Below are 15,372 nucleotides of genomic sequence, written 5' to 3'. Positions count from 1 at the left end.
TGGCTCCTGAACACAGGCACTGTTGAGGCGTACAGGTCGACTTGGTCACCTGACCTGTGAGTGAAAACAAGGAACATGGCATTCTCCTGAATCGTGGTGTTTAAGCCGTATGCATACAGGGGGCTCTAAGGCTGCTTATGTAAGGCTGCCCTCTCTGGACCTTGGTAAGCTCACTCATGCTGGGACGAAACCCCCCCCCTCCCCTTCTCCCCCATGTGACCACGGTAACAAGGCATGCCCCCTGTCCCTGTTTTCCACACTCCCCTCCTCCCAGGGTTTAAAAGTTGTCAGGTGACCACAACCCCCCCCTCAAGTATATATGAGTAGTTCCCTGAGATGGGGGGGGGGCCTTACCAGAATTGCCAGCAGCGAGGATTGTTGGATGTGCTCCACAACAGAACCCTGGTAACCGTAGACAACGCCATTGTGCCAGTCACATGACCTCTGAGACTCTCCGATCGTCCTGGATGTTCTCTGGGGAGGAAGCTGCGAGGAATGTCCTTGGGTTGGCATAGAAAACTTTCAGCGCGAAGGGGATAGACTGTGTCGTAACAAGCTGGTATTTTTGGAGAGGGTTCTTTTCATTCCATGGTTGTAGCCTCAAGGTGTTCCTGTACGGTATCTTCCTTATTTATTTATTTTTGTTTATGAATTCGCAAAAACGGCCCATGCGACTAGACAGGTTTTGTTTGTGAAAGTTTTGTTGTGTAACCTTCGTGACTGGCACTCTCCCTCCAGACTAACCAAACATTTCTGTCCCTTCAGCCACAGACTCCATCCATGAGGTCGCCGCCAGAGATTTAACAAGCTCTCCGTAGAAGACCCCCCCTCCCCGCCCCCTCCCATCCCCCTCCCACCCCCTTCCTGGATCCTCTGATCTGCCCCCCCCCCCCCCTGCCCCCTCGTCCAGACTCACCATGCTGATTAAGGAGTACCGCATCCCCATGCCCATGAGTGTGGAGGAGTACCGTATTGCCCAGCTCTACATGATCCAGGTGAGGCCCCCTGACCGCCTCCACACACACACACACACGCACACACATACACACACACACCTTACAGGACAGTGCCCCCAGGTGAGTGAAATCCCAGACCTCCGCTGAGAAGCAAAGATGCAGGATCTGCTATAGGAAGACAGATTATTTTCTGAGGCTGAGTATTTTTTTTTCTTGTCCCCAACCGACATAACTGACACAACCGGGTCACTAAGTGCTCTGCTGTGATTGGTCACTGGGAAGAACAACGCTGGCGTTGCAGGAACAAAAGCATCTGTGTGCAGATGGATTATCTGCTTTACCTCTGCTTCTCCTCTCCCATGACTGGGTGTGGTAATGGAGAGGGGGGGAGGGAGGGGAGGGAGGGAGGTTCCAGATGTGGCAAAAATCAAATTATCATTCTTGCGGCTCAGTAACAGGATTTAAACGGCTGACCTCAGAACATTCTTCCCTACTCGTAAACAACACTGCTGGTCAGGCAGTTACCTTACCAGATTAGTTTGAGCAATATTGCTCGTGTTTTCCACTGTATGGTTCGATAGAAATAATCTGAAGAGATTATGGTTGCGATCCATGATGTTGCAGCACCGGAGCACTCTGAATGAGCGCCAGTTCTGGGTGTTCATAGCCGACTCCTGTGTTGGACTTTGGTTCATCCTCTGGTGGACACTCAGGCATCTAATCCTGCACAGCCGCATGGTCCTGAACACGGGTTAACCTTTTAGGGAGCGGCGTCACAAATATGTGATTCTAATATTTCAATGTCATATTTTCCAATAGACAAAAACTATGCGACCAAACGCTTTAGTGTGGCTTCAGAATGTACTCATGAGAAGGCTAAAAAGTAGCCTAACACTAATGTGGTTTTAGCATTGCCACGAGTATAATGCCAGGTAACTTAGACAGAGCTATCTTACACCATGAAGCATTGAATGTAAACTAGCTTTTAAAAGTGATGTTTGTTGGGATCGTTCTTTGTGAACTACAGCTTGGGCTGTTTACTTAACGTGTAGCGCCGTGCTAGAACTCTCTAGACGGATGAATTGAATATTGAATAAACGGTTGGGGAGTAAAAGGATGCTCGGCTGACCGTGCTAACGGCAGGAAAAGAGGCAGACGGTTGGAACAACCGTTGAACTTCTCCGTCAGTAACCTGTAGTTGCCTCTCCCCTGACCTCGGCCTCTCTCGCTCTCTCCTGTTGCTCGCTACGGCGAGGTTTCCGTTTCCACGGAAACCGTGACATCACCGTCGAGCCGGGAATCAAGTTTTTTCTTTTCGAGAGAGGCGGAGTGACGGAAGAGCTGAGGAAGGAGAAACAGGAGATTGAGGAGAGAGACTAGAAAACACACAGAGAGAGAGAGAGAGAGACACTGGTGGGGGAAGAAGGGAGAGATGAGAGGGAGACAAACCTGTAGAGAGGGGAGAGGAGAGAGGGAGAGAAAGAGAGAGGGACAGAGAGAGGGAGAGAAAGAGAGAGGGAGAGAGAGAGGGAGGGGCGACAGAGCAGAGACCATCTCTCCTCCTTATGCCACGTTGCCAGGGCAACCAGAGTGTACAGGGGCCCTGTTGACTCATCGTCAGTGTAGGCATGAAGCTTTCTTCCGGGGTCCGTTTGAGGAGCCCAGCATGGAGGAACGCTTCCAAGCACAAGCGTCAAGCTGCCTCTCTAACCAGGGCTGCCGTCAAGCTGCCTCGCTAACCAGGGCTGCCGTCAAGCTGCCTCTCTAACCAGGGCTGCCGTCAAGCTGCCTCTCTAACCAGGGCTGCCGTCAAGCTGCCTCTCTAACCAGGGCTGCCGTCTAGCTGCCTCTCTAACCAGGGCTGCCATCAAGCTGCCTCGCTAACAGATGGTTGAATAGGAGCTTGTTAGCATGTCTGTAGGATTAGCCAAGACGTTGTAACTACAGGCAGTTAAGTGACGTGAAGGATTGTTTTCACTCCCTCTGTACTTTTCTCTTTATTTGTTCTCTCTCTCCTTCTTCTGTCACTCTTCTCTCTCTCTCTCCTGTCTCTCTCTCTCTCGTCCTCTCTCTCGTCCTCTGCTAACTCAGGACGTAGTGAGGTCATGGTATGCCGACCAGCTCAGGATATGACTACCTTCATGTCGCTACAGTGAGCCCGTTGTGAGATAAGCCTGGAAGGCCACTTCCTCCTAGCTGGAATAAAGAAACTCTGTCTACACACACACACACACACACCCACACATAAGGACACACAGTGCTTGTGGGGCGTGGCCGAGCCGTTGATGTACAGCATGTTGTTGCTCAGGGTTGGCTGCCTGCAGGGGCTCATGTGGCCTGAGTCTCGCTCAGCTGGTATCATGGCCCCGGGTCACTTCCTCCCTCCTCCTCCCCTGCTCCTTCCTGGGGTGTTGTGGTGAACTGCTGGGATCTCTAGCTCCCCCGTCAGGACAGGAGGGCTGGGATGGCTACAGCCAGCAGCACACAGGCCCCGGGCAGGATCAGCAGGATCACAAAGTGTGTTTGGTGAGCCTTTCCATTCACACGCTGAAATGTTGCGTGTGTGTGTATACAGTAGGACACTGTGTGAGTACACAGTCGTTTTGTATGTGTGTAAACAGTAGGTATGTGTGCCCTTGTACAGTAGGAAGTTGTGTGTGTGTGTGTTTGTGCTGCAGCATCTGGCCTGTGTCTGTGGAGCTGAGGCAGGCTGTTGAGAGCTGGGCGGGAGGCTAATGAAGGACCTGTCGGAGGTAACGAGCTCCAGAGGGCTGGTCTGCTCCCCTCCCCCCCCTCCCTGGTTCCCCACCTGGCCTCCTCCGCCGCTCTCCAGCCTGCCCTGGAGACACCTGCCCCACCTTCCTGCAAACTGATCACCGTTAACAACGCTATCTCTTGACAGTTTAGATAAGTACCGCAGCCTGTTTTCAAGAGAAGAAGAAGATGTTATCTCAGCAAAATGCATAGACACAGTGATAAAGATTCCTCTCTTCAAACACGTCACAGTGCAATTGCCGAGGTTATGGTCGTTACCTCTGACCTTTGCTCGTCACGTTTACTGTCCTCAGCACATTTGATGGACTTTACCTGGGTAGCCGTCAGTCTGTTTGCCTGGCAACACATTACCAGTGAGCACGCTTCCTTGTTCTGGGCGAGGCAGCTCTCAGTGTGGAAAATAGCTGAAATATAAATATGGTTTAGGTGTGGCTTGCGGAGGGGGGGCTTGTTGTCATTCAGATAAAAGCTGTGGCCTTTTGTGGAAAGGCCCACCGTCAACCAGTTTACCAGCAGGTTCTCCTCCATCAATGGTTTTCACAGCCTTTCAGATACATACCTACTTTTTCTTATCTCCACAACCTTCTGATAAGTCTCTTGTGTTCTGTTTCCTCCACCTCTTCCTGTACCATCGCCTCCTCCACCCACTCCTATTCTCCTTAACCGCCTCTCCCTTCTCCTCTCCCTTCTTTTTACCACATCCTCTCCACGCTCCTCCTCAACCACCACCTCTCCACCCTCCTACTCCTCCTCCACCTCTCCCTCCTCCACCCTCCTCCTCCACCTCTCCCTCCTCCACCCTCCTTCTCCTCCTCCACCTCTCCCTCCTCCACCCTCCACCCTCCACCTCTCCCTCTTCCACCCTCCTTCTCCTCCACCCTCCACCTCTCCCTCCTCCACCCTCCTTCTTCTCCTCCACCCTCCTCCTCCACCTCTCCCTCCTCCACCCTCCTCCTCCACCCTCCTCCTCCTCCCGAACAGAAAAAGAGCCGTGAGGAGAGTTGTGGCGAGGGCAGCGGGGTGGAGATCCTGGAGAACAAGCCCTACAGAGACGGTCCCGGGGGCGCGGGCCAGTACACGCACAAGGTCTACCACATCGGCATGCACATCCCCAGCTGGTTCCGCTCCATCCTGCCCAAGGCGGCCCTCAGGGTGGAGGAGGAGTCCTGGAACGCCTACCCCTACACCCGGACCAGGTGGGTGAACGGCCCTGCTAGAGTGACACCCACACCTTCCACAGTGGTTAGGCCTGCAACCTGACTCTCATCGCTGGCAAAGCAGACATCCTGGTTGGCCACACTGTCCTCATCCTTTGGTAGATGGCTAGCCTGTATGCTTTAGAGTCAAGCTGCACTAGGCAAGGGCCTACATCAGTGTTCTGTCCTGTATGTTCTAGAATGTTTCCCTGTTCCAACCCACCTGATGTACAGCTTTCAAGCTTACTTTACAACTTTGTAAAGTACAGCGTGTTCTTTACACGTTGGCAGAAGCGGTGCGTCACTCACGGCAAAGATCCGATCGAATCTCCCATCGAATGACACGCTGTTCCATTGTGGAGACAAAACAAGATAAGGACCCCCCCACCCAAAAAAATAGAGAATTCCACATCGCTCGAGATTAGCGTAGTCACGGACAACCACGCAGTAAGAACAGACGGCAGGTTGTTATTTGTGATCTGGCTACCTCCACCTCCACCACCACCATCACCACCCTTATGGAGTTGAGCCAAAAGTGAGGGGCCCGCTGGAAGGCGTACGAAGACACCCAAACACAGGATGTGTCTGCTGGCATGTTTGTCAGAGAGACCTGCTCTGCATCAGACCCGACTGGCACAGCACATGGGCGCGGAGCCTTTTGAAGTGCTGCAGGAGGGGGGGGGGGGTGCTTTGAGAAACTTGATAAGTGTCTGAATCCTGTGTTTAGAGCTCACCTTGTAACACACAACCGCATCAAAGAGGAATGAGTCATTCGGATGTGTTTAACTCGTCGCGCTGTGTTGACTTTGGTCTGGGAACCTGTTCCTCTGTCTCCTCTCCTCCAGATACACCTGTCCCTTTGTGGAAAAGTTCTCCATCGACATCGAGACGTACTACAAGTCTGACACGGGAAACCAGCCAGACGTCTTCAACCTGTCTGTGGCTGACAAGAGACAGCGGACTCTGGGTAAGGACGTGTGCTGGTGGCACCCTGAAGGAGTCCAGAAGTTTGAGACGCTTTAGCATGCACACGCACACACACACACACACTTCCTGTCTAGAGAAGACGGTAATGAGTCGACAGCTTCCTCAGGTTACGTCGAAGGAAATGAGCGATAACACACACACACACACACATAATCCACACGATGAGGACGTGTAAAACCGTGTCTTCAGTTTAGTCCGCCCTAACACTGTACACAAACTCCGCTGCCATGGTTACGGCTGTCGGCGAGGACGCTCCCGACCGAGCCGACGAGTCGAGACGCCCCCTTGTGGCCGTGCGCTGCTACTGCGCCTGTTTTCCTGTTGTCGGCGGCAACAGAGGTTCTGGTCAGGCGTGACACGACGCGAGCCGATGCTTGGAGGGCATGGGGTGACCCAGTTTACCCTCTCACTGTCACACAGACCCACAGATGGCGCTCACCAGGACTTATTTATCCTGTTCCTCGTCATCCCGGGCAAACAGCACTGCCACATTGTCCTGCGTACGCACACACACACACACACACACACACACACACGCACACACGCACACACGCGCACACGCGCACACGCGCACACACGCACACACACACACACACACACACACACACACGCACACAGCAGTTAATCAACCTAACATATGGTGGCCAACAGGCCCTCGCATGCTCACGCAATTAAGTAATGCCAAACATATCATAACAACATCACTAATACCATACATATCATAATAACATCACTAATACCATATATACCATAATAACATCACTAAAACCATACATACCATAATAACATCATGTAATCGTTTGCAGACGGGTTGTGGGTATTTGTGCATGCTCTCTCTGTCACAGTGTCCTGAAGCCAAACGCTCTTTCCCCCCCACCTCCCCCTTACCTCTCACCCCCTGTCCTTCCCTGTCCCCCCCTCAACTGTCCCCCCCTCAACTGTCCCCCCCCTCACCTCTCACCCCCTGTCCTCCCCCTCACCTCTCACCCCCTGTCCTTCCCTGTCCCCCCCCCCTCACCTCTCACCCCCTGTCCTTCCCTGTCCCCCCCCTCACCTCTCACCCCCTGTCCCCCCCCCTCACCTCTCACCCCCTGTCCTTCCCTGTCCCCCCCCTCACCTCTCACCCCCTGTCCCCCCCCCTCAACTCTCACCCCCTGTCCTTCCCTGTCCCCCCCCCTCACCTCTCACCCCCTGTCCCCCCCCCTCACCTCTCACCCCCTGTCCTCCCCCTCACCTCTCACCCCCTGTCCTTCCCTGTCCCCCCCCTCACCTCTCACCCCCTGTCCCCCCCCCTCACCTCTCCCCCCCTGTTCCCCCCCCCTCACCTCTCTCCCCCTCCCCTCTCCCCCTCCCACACCCCAGACCCCATCGACATAGTGAAGGACCCCATCCCTCCCCACGAGTACAAGGCAGAGGAGGATCCCCGTCTGTACAAGTCGTCAAAGACCCAGCGGGGCCCCCTGCTGGACGACTGGATCGAGGAGTTCAACAGCGACCCGGGGAAGAGCCCCGTCATGTGTGCCTACAAGCTCTGCAAGGTGGAGTTCAGATACTGGGGCATGCAGTCCAAGATCGAGCGCTTCATCCATGACGTCGGTGCGTATGAGGGTGGGGGTGTTGAGGGGTGGAGGTGGGGAGGAGGTGGGGTGGAGGTGGGGTGGAGGTGGGGTGGAGGTGGGGAGGAGGTGGGGAGGAGGTGGGGTGGAGGTGGGGTGGAGGTGGGGAGGAGGTGGGGAGGAGGTGGGGAGGAGGTGGGGTGGAGGTGCGGAGGAGGTGGGGTGGAGGTGCGGAGGAGATGGCAGTGTTGAAGAAGGTGATGGTGAGGGTTATGTCTCCCTGCAGGGTTGAGGAAGGTGATGGTGAGGGCCCACCGGCAGGCCTGGTGCTGGCAGGACGAGTGGTACGGCCTGACCATCGAGGACATCCGGCAGCTGGAGCTGGAGACCCAGGTGGCCCTGGCCCAGAAGATGGCCCAGTTCAGCCAGGGGGAGGAGGGGGGCCAGGCCGATGGAGAGGGGGCCACTGCCTCTTCCCCGGACAAGAACCAGGAGGCCAAGGACGCCATGGGCTCCCTGGAGGCCCAGGAGGGGGTGGGCTCGGTAGGGGACTGCCTTCATGCACGGGGGGCGCTCACCAAGCAGTGGTCCACCTCCTCCAGGTCCTCCCGCTCGTCCAAGAGAGGAGGTAAGGTCGAGCAAGAAGACTCTACCTGGCTATTGCCTCTGCCTGGCTCTGACTGCCTCGCTCTGCCTTGCTCTGACTCTTTCTCGCTCTGACTCTGCCTCGCTCTGACTCTGCCTCGCTCTGACTCTGCCTCGCTCTGACTCTGCCTCGCTCTGACTCTGCCTCGCTCTGACTCTGCCTCGCCCGTCTGCATGGTTCAGCGTAGAGGGGTTTCATGTTGCGGGTGATTATGTTACGAGTGTGTCAGTTCTGGCCTCTGGCCTTCCTAGCTTCCTTCATTACTTCCTTCCTTGCTTCCTTCCTAGCTTCCTTCCTAAGTCCACTTTCTATTCCACTCTCAATCTGCCTACGTCAGTATTTTAGTCCACACGCCTCTCACTCTTTTTTCCAGCCCCACCTGCCACCTGGTCCCCCCCCCCCCTCCCCCCCCTCCAGCCTCAATTCACCCCTCTCCCTGCTCCCTCACTCTCCTCTGCTATAAATAGCTGCAGTGTTGACATCACAGTCTACAGGAGACTGACGGTCGTCACGGTGACACCCCCCCCCCCCCCCCCACTGCTCCCATCTCTGAGCTGACAGGGACAGCTGTGTGTACACACACACTCACACACACACACCGTCACACCAGACCAGTACACCCCCCTCAGACCCACACCCCTCTCCCCTCAGTAATGATACATGAGGAAGGGCAGCCCAGGCGTGTGACAGACAGGCCTGTTCTTAGTCAAGCCCTTCCCTCTGTGTGTGATAATTGGTTGTCAGCGTGTTTGTGTAGTGTCTGTGTTTCTATGGACCTCTCTCCTCACCCCCCCCCCCCCCCCCCCCCATCTGACCAGCCAGCATTCCATCTGGGATGGATTCAAGCAGTACATAACACTGTGTGTGTATGTTTGTTTGTATAAAGTACATGTAGTGTTTGTTTATAGTCTTCTCTCAGTATGACATTGTGTACAGTATGTGAGAAGAAGAAAAAAAAGTGTGATGGACATATTTCTGGGGGAAAACAAAGGACGAAAAAACCACCAACACCAGCCCTGTTTTTCCTTCCTGTGTTGCAGCCAGTCCATCTCGCCACAGCATGTCTGAGTGGAGGATGCAGAGCATCGCCCGCGACTCAGACGACAGCTCAGAAGAAGAGTTTTTCGACGCCCACGGTAACTCCCGCCATTTTGCTAGCGTTAGCGTAGCCTGTTTGCTGTTCCCTGACCTCTGCCCCCCCCCCCTGCCCCTCTCACTCTGCGTGCATCTCTTCAACACAGATCAGTTCTTAAACCACCCAGACACCCAGCATGCTTTGGGCCTGCGGTTGAAATAGGGGGGGTTCGCTCGCCCCCCCACCCCCCTCCCCCAGGTGGTCTGAAGCCGAGAGAGGAAACCATGACGACAAGCCCAGCATGACCTGTCATCTACCATCACCCCTTCACACCTCCCTCCTTCCCTCCCTCCACCCCTACCCCTACACACACTCAAACACTACATCGACACGTTTATTATCCATGTAATTATAGTTGTTCAATACTACAACTGTACTAGGTTCAAACAGTCAAGCCTTAGGGGGAAACAAAATGTCTGAATGCATCTACAGAATAATAGGTGTTGCTGCCGCGCTGTGTGACAGAAATGTGTATGACTCCAGTACTAATAAAGGTCTATTTAAAGATCTATTTATTTTGATGATGCTAATGCGATCGGGCTGTCATCTTGAATCTACTCTTCTGAAAGATGTGCCATGGACTCTACTGTATTCTCTCGGTCATGAATGAACTGTCTGTGAATTGCTGAAGCGGAAAGCAGAAATTCGGTTGCCGTTGTATCCTGTCCAAGTGAAACTGAGAACAAATGATTGTCTTTCTTGCTGTTGATAAAGTCTTTCCTGAATCCTATGGTACTTTTGTTCCTCTTAAAGTAAAGCATGAATACTCAACACATATATCATTAGGTAGACATGAGTCTTCAGTATTTCAAATGCAATCATATCTAATAAATTGTGAAGAAACCACTGTTTCATGACCCCAGGATGATAGTACCATGTCCGTTCTCCCACTCTCTGGTAGCTCCTACGACTGAAGATATTCAGTATCTCTCATAAATACATGTAACTAAGCACACTGATAATCCATATTGTTTATGGCAAGAGCTTAAAGAATCCTATCAGGCGTGGAGCCTATATTTAGAACATTATGAATGCAGAATATTAGTGGGCAGGTACAAGTAAACACGGTAGGATATGTAGGATAAATGCACAGCCGTGAAACTTTTTTTTTTTGAAGCCAGTGGTATGATTTCCCGTGTATTGTAAAGAGAGTCTCGGTGACCAGTTGCATAAGCCTCTACGCATTCCAGACCATCTGTGCATCCATGCGTATTCAGATTAAATCAATTTGAGATCATGGGACAACTGACCTTCTAGGACGCTTGAGGACATGGCTTCCTGTTTATCGTTTTAAGATTAAGCATGCCCCACATATATAATAAAACTTTATTGTCCAGCCAGGATGGCCAATTTTTCGCCTTCCGTTTTAAAACAATTACAAGCGTTCTTCATTCAGTAAACACATTCTGCATGTGTTGCTTAGGTTCACAAACACCTAAAAGGGTGTGAATCTATTCGCACACAACCGACCACTCTTTACTGTTACATGGCATAGGCAGAAATCCTGGGAAAAATATGATTTGTTCCCCCCAATAAATCACTGTAAACATAAGGACATTTCTATAATATGAATAATATAAATTTTACATATTACAATGTAGGCTATGTGTTACAGCAGTAATTTTGGTGTCCCCCTCAGGAATTGCTCTTGAAATGTCATAATTCCGCCCCCCCAAAAAATGTATGGCAGATTTTTGCCACTGTTAGATGGGTTACTTTGTGTTTATTAGTCAAACACTTAACCAGTGCCCGGCATGTGCTGTACATGGCAGTGAAATCATCGTCTGTCTCAGATACACAGGTTGAGCAGAACCGAATCATCTAGTCTGGTCACTGCTCCTGTTTGTGTTGATCTTTGACCGACGTGTCGGAGGTATAGACTGAAGTGACCTTTCCATCACAGCTGAACCGTGTTCCCCACCCAATCAGCTCCTGTGAGGACCGGGAGGACCTATTTAGCAGTCTGTCATTATTGATTAAACAACAGCCTTAAAGGTTACCTACGAACAGCTTCCAAATGGGGTGTACTATTTATGTAACGTATCGCACCTAAACAACCCGTTTTTACTCGGTTAATTCATGTTTTTTTGTCTTTCAGAGGGCTTCTCAGATAATGAAGACGTCTTTCCCAAGGAGATTTCCAAATGGAACTCCAATGACCTCATGGACAAGATTGAGGCATCGGATGCAGATGAGGCGTCTGGTACGATTAACACTGGCTGTGTGTGTGTGTGTGTGTGTGTGTGTGTGTGTGTGTGTGTGTGTGTGTGTGTGTGTGTGTGTGTGTGTGTGTGTGTGTGTGTGTGTGTGTGGGGAGTTAACACTGGCCCTTGTGTGTGCTGTCTGCAGGTGAGCTGTACAAAGACATGACGGGCGATTACGAGAGAAGTGCCAGCGAGGACAGACTGGATGAGGTAGGACACCCCGATCCCACCTGCCTCACACACACACACACACCAGCACAGCTGTCCCAGCTAGGCTCAGTATCACTATACAGTATCATAGTCAGCTAACTCACACTAAACCACAACCCCCGCCCCCCCCCCCCCCCCCCAACACACACCCATTATCGCAGAAGTCACCTCATTCACACTAAACCATCAAATGACCCCCTCACACACACACACACACACACAAAACACAGTCGACACGACTGGCCGAAAGGGATTCCAAGCCGTGTGATTCCTGTGTAGCTCCATGCGGTTGGTGTTGACGTGGGTGTGTGTGTGTGCGTGTGTGTGCCCTGCGCCTGGTGGGGGTGTGGCAGGGGTGATACGGGGGGGGTGATATGGGCGGAGCCTCACCTCCCCCTCAGCCTCTCTGTCCTCTTGTGTTCAGATGCGTAGGGACTCTGCCATTCCCACCATCACCATAACCAGGCACCAGTCAGTAAGTAAGATCCCTGGCCCATTGCATTGTGGGCCAGCGTAGTTCCACAGAGACCCCCCCCCCCCCTCCTCCTAACAGACCTAGTACTAACTGCCCCCCCCCTCACCCCGTGCCCCCTATGCCCCCTACTCCAGCCCTCCTCCTCTCCTCCTCCAGTCCTTACATCATGTTTGGTACCCACCCCCCCCTTCCCCCTCCTAGTCTGTAGCTGTACGGTGAATATGTGAAGTTTTGGATCGAACACTCTGGGTAAAAGTGCTAAAAATTAATATTTGTGACGTCCTTTTTCCTCTGGGGCTGTCGTCCTCGACTCGTTGCTGTGGTTACACCAAAACCTCACGTCATGTTTCGATTAATGTGCAGTGATTTTCGGTTGTGTGTCCCTTAATTGTGTTCATGATGTAACCTGTGTGTTAAGACAAAACATATGTGACACAATAATAGGTTGACCGTGGGCAGAGGAAGTACACAGTCTCTCCACTCAGGTGAATCCACCTGAGGTGTTCCCTGGTCCAGCAGCATCTGGTCCAGCACACCAAACAGGCCAGCCTATCTCAGGACAGTTCCCCCAGTCAAGAAGCTTGGTTCAGGATCCCTTCAAAGCCTCGGCCCTTTGGAGAAATGGTTTAATTCTGCTTTAGTTTCAACAGAGCTCTGCGCTGTCCTTCACCCCTAACTCCCTTCCCTCTTCCCTCCCTCTTTCCCTCCCTCCCCTCCCTCCCCCCCTCCCTCCCTCCCTCCCCCCCTCCCTCCCTCCCTCCCTCTAGGATGGCTCCTCCCAGCAGTGTTCTCAGCCCTCCAAGATCCACGTCCTGATCCTGGTGCTGCACGGAGGCAACATCCTGGATACAGGCGCCGGGGAGCCCAGCAGCAAGCAGTGCGACGTCAACACCCTGAGCGCTGCGTTCCACGCCGTGATGCGCGTGCACTACCCCGCTGCCCTGGGCCGTGTGGCCGTGCGCCTGGTGCCCTGCCCTGCCATCTGCGCCGACGCCTTCTCACTGGTGTCCAAGTAGGGCCTCACTCACACACACACACTCACACACACACCTACATGTGCTGACAGATATGCATGTGCACAAGCATGCACACACATTGTATGCACAAGCAAAGACATACTTTTGCACAAACAAACATGCTACGATTTCCCCAAACAGCATCAACCTTTGCTGATGATGCAGTCCTCTGTGTGTGTGTGTGTGTGTGTGTGTGCAGCCTGAGCCCCTACAGCTACGACGAGGGCTGTCTCTCCAGCAGTCAGGACCACATCCCCCTAGCCGCCCTGCCCCTCCTCGCCACATCCTCCCCTCACTACCAGGACGCCGTGGCAACCGTCATCCTCCGAGCCAATCAGGTGTACTCGGACTTCCTGCGATCCCTGGAGGGGGCCTCCTTTGCCGGCCAGGTGAGGTGACCCTCCAGCCTGTCCTGGACTGCATGGGTGGGGGGCTGGGAGGATGGGACTGTGTTTGGAGGCTGTGGTCTGGGACTGTGTTTGGAGGCTGTGGTCTGGGACTGTGTTTGGAGGCTGTGGTCTGGGACTGTGTTTGGAGGCTGTGGTCTGGGACTGTGTTTGGAGGCTGTGGTCTGGGACTGTGTTTGGAGGCTGTGGTCTGGGACTGTGTTTGGAGGCTGTGGTCTGGGACTGTGTTTGGAGGCTGTGGTCTGGGACTGTGTTTGGAGGCTGTGGTCTGGGACTGTGTTTGGAGGCTGTGGTCTGGGACTGTGTTTGGAGGCTGTGGTCTGGGACTGTGTTTGGAGGCTGTGGTCTGGGACTGTGTTTGGAGGCTGTGGTCTGGGACTGTGTTTGGAGGCTGTGGTCTGGGACTGTGTTTGGAGGCTGTGGTCTGGGACTGTGTTTGGAGGCTGTGGTCTGGGACTGTGTTTGGAGGCTGTGGTCTGGGACTGTGTTTGGAGGCTGTGGTCTGGGACTGTGTTTGGAGGCTGTGGTCTGGGACTGTGTTTGGAGGCTGTGGTCTGGGACTGTGTTTGGAGGCTGTGGTCTGGGACTGTGTTTGGAGGCTGTGGTCTGGGACTGTGTTTGGAGGCTGTGGTCTGGGACTGTGTTTGGAGGCTGTGGTCTGGGACTGTGTTTGGAGGCTGTGGTCTGGGACTGTGTTTGGAGGCTGTGGTCTGGGACTGTGTTTGGAGGCTGTGGTCTGGGACTGTGTTTGGAGGCTGTGGTCTGGGACTGTGTTTGGAGGCTGTGGTCTGGGACTGTGTTTGGAGGCTGTGGTCTGGGACTGTGTTTGGAGGCTGTGGTCTGGGACTGTGTTTGGAGGCTGTGGTCTGGGACTGTGTTTGGAGGCTGTGGTCTGGGACTGTGTTTGGAGGCTGTGGTCTGGGACTGTGTTTGGAGGCTGTGGTCTGGGACTGTGTTTGGAGGCTGTGGTCTGGGACTGTGTTTGGAGGCTGTGGTCTGGGACTGTGTTTGGAGGCTGTGGTCTGGGACTGTGTTTGGAGGCTGTGGTCTGGGACTGTGTTTGGAGGCTGTGGTCTGGGACTGTGTTTGGAGGCTGTGGTCTGGGACTGTGTTTGGAGGCTGTGGTCTGGGACTGTGTTTGGAGGCTGTGGTCTGGGACTGTGTTTGGAGGCTGTGGTCTGGGACTGTGTTTGGAGGCTGTGGTCTGGGACTGTGTTTGGAGGCTGTGGTCTGGGACTGTGTTTGGAGGCTGTGGTCTGGGACTGTGTTTGGAGGCTGTGGTCTGGGACTGTGTTTGGAGGCTGTGGTCTGGGACTGTGTTTGGAGGCTGTGCTGCGGTATCAGTCAGGAACTCGTAGGGCTGAAGTGTGTAGTGTGGTTTGCACGGTTAAGATTAGCAATACTTAATTTATAATAAAGTATAGTAGTTCTTGGGGGCACCACCTCTGATTCGTGAAAGGGACAGAGGAAACCTTGTTTAATAATATTGAATAATAGCACTCGTAATAATCAGTCTAATCTTAAGTAGGGAATTCTATGAAAGTAGAGCAGATCATATAACGTGAGAGATACGCGAGTATTATACACAATGATTTATTTAAGAGAATGTAATTATAGTGAACACATACCAGATAAGTTATGGGTCAGTTGGGCTAAAGCAGTAAAGTAGGCCTAAATTCTAATTAGAGCGCACTACACAATGGCTGCGTAGAGCGCGTGTGGAGGGGGAGGAGAGAGAGAGAGTGAGGAAGAGGTACAGAGGAAGAGGCTTCTATAGTAACAATGGACGATCAATAGCAACTGACCTAA

The 15,372-nt window shown here is 53.1% G+C and overlaps 1 protein-coding gene across 5 annotated transcripts in view; it reads left to right on the top strand.

The window, feature by feature from the left end:
• The window catches only part of LOC124464801 (membrane-associated phosphatidylinositol transfer protein 2), a 45,218-nt gene that overhangs the window by 15,258 nt on the left and 14,588 nt on the right, over positions 1-15,372 (top strand). For 4 of the 5 annotated variants that reach the window (XM_047016657.1, XM_047016658.1, XM_047016656.1 and 1 more), the window contains exons 2-11: positions 766-995; positions 4,713-4,927; positions 5,773-5,894; positions 7,277-7,510; positions 7,757-8,098; positions 9,157-9,252; positions 11,350-11,454; positions 11,601-11,665; positions 12,908-13,152; positions 13,356-13,545. In XM_047016657.1, coding sequence (XP_046872613.1) covers positions 918-995; positions 4,713-4,927; positions 5,773-5,894; positions 7,277-7,510; positions 7,757-8,098; positions 9,157-9,252; positions 11,350-11,454; positions 11,601-11,665; positions 12,908-13,152; positions 13,356-13,545 — 1,692 coding nt within the window. In that variant the 5' untranslated portion in view covers positions 766-917. Of the gene's footprint in view, positions 1-765; positions 996-3,269; positions 3,483-4,712; positions 4,928-5,772; positions 5,895-7,276; positions 7,511-7,756; positions 8,099-9,156; positions 9,253-11,349; positions 11,455-11,600; positions 11,666-12,907; positions 13,153-13,355; positions 13,546-15,372 lie in introns of those variants that run through there. The other variant, XM_047016659.1, reaches the window with a different exon arrangement.

The sequence above is a fragment of the Hypomesus transpacificus genome, unplaced genomic scaffold (genome assembly GCF_021917145.1).
Source record: "Hypomesus transpacificus isolate Combined female unplaced genomic scaffold, fHypTra1 scaffold_42, whole genome shotgun sequence".
Lineage (NCBI taxonomy): Eukaryota > Metazoa > Chordata > Actinopteri > Osmeriformes > Osmeridae > Hypomesus > Hypomesus transpacificus.
The sequence above is the reverse complement of the archived record's forward strand: the minus strand, read 5'-3'. Positions and strand labels throughout refer to the sequence as shown.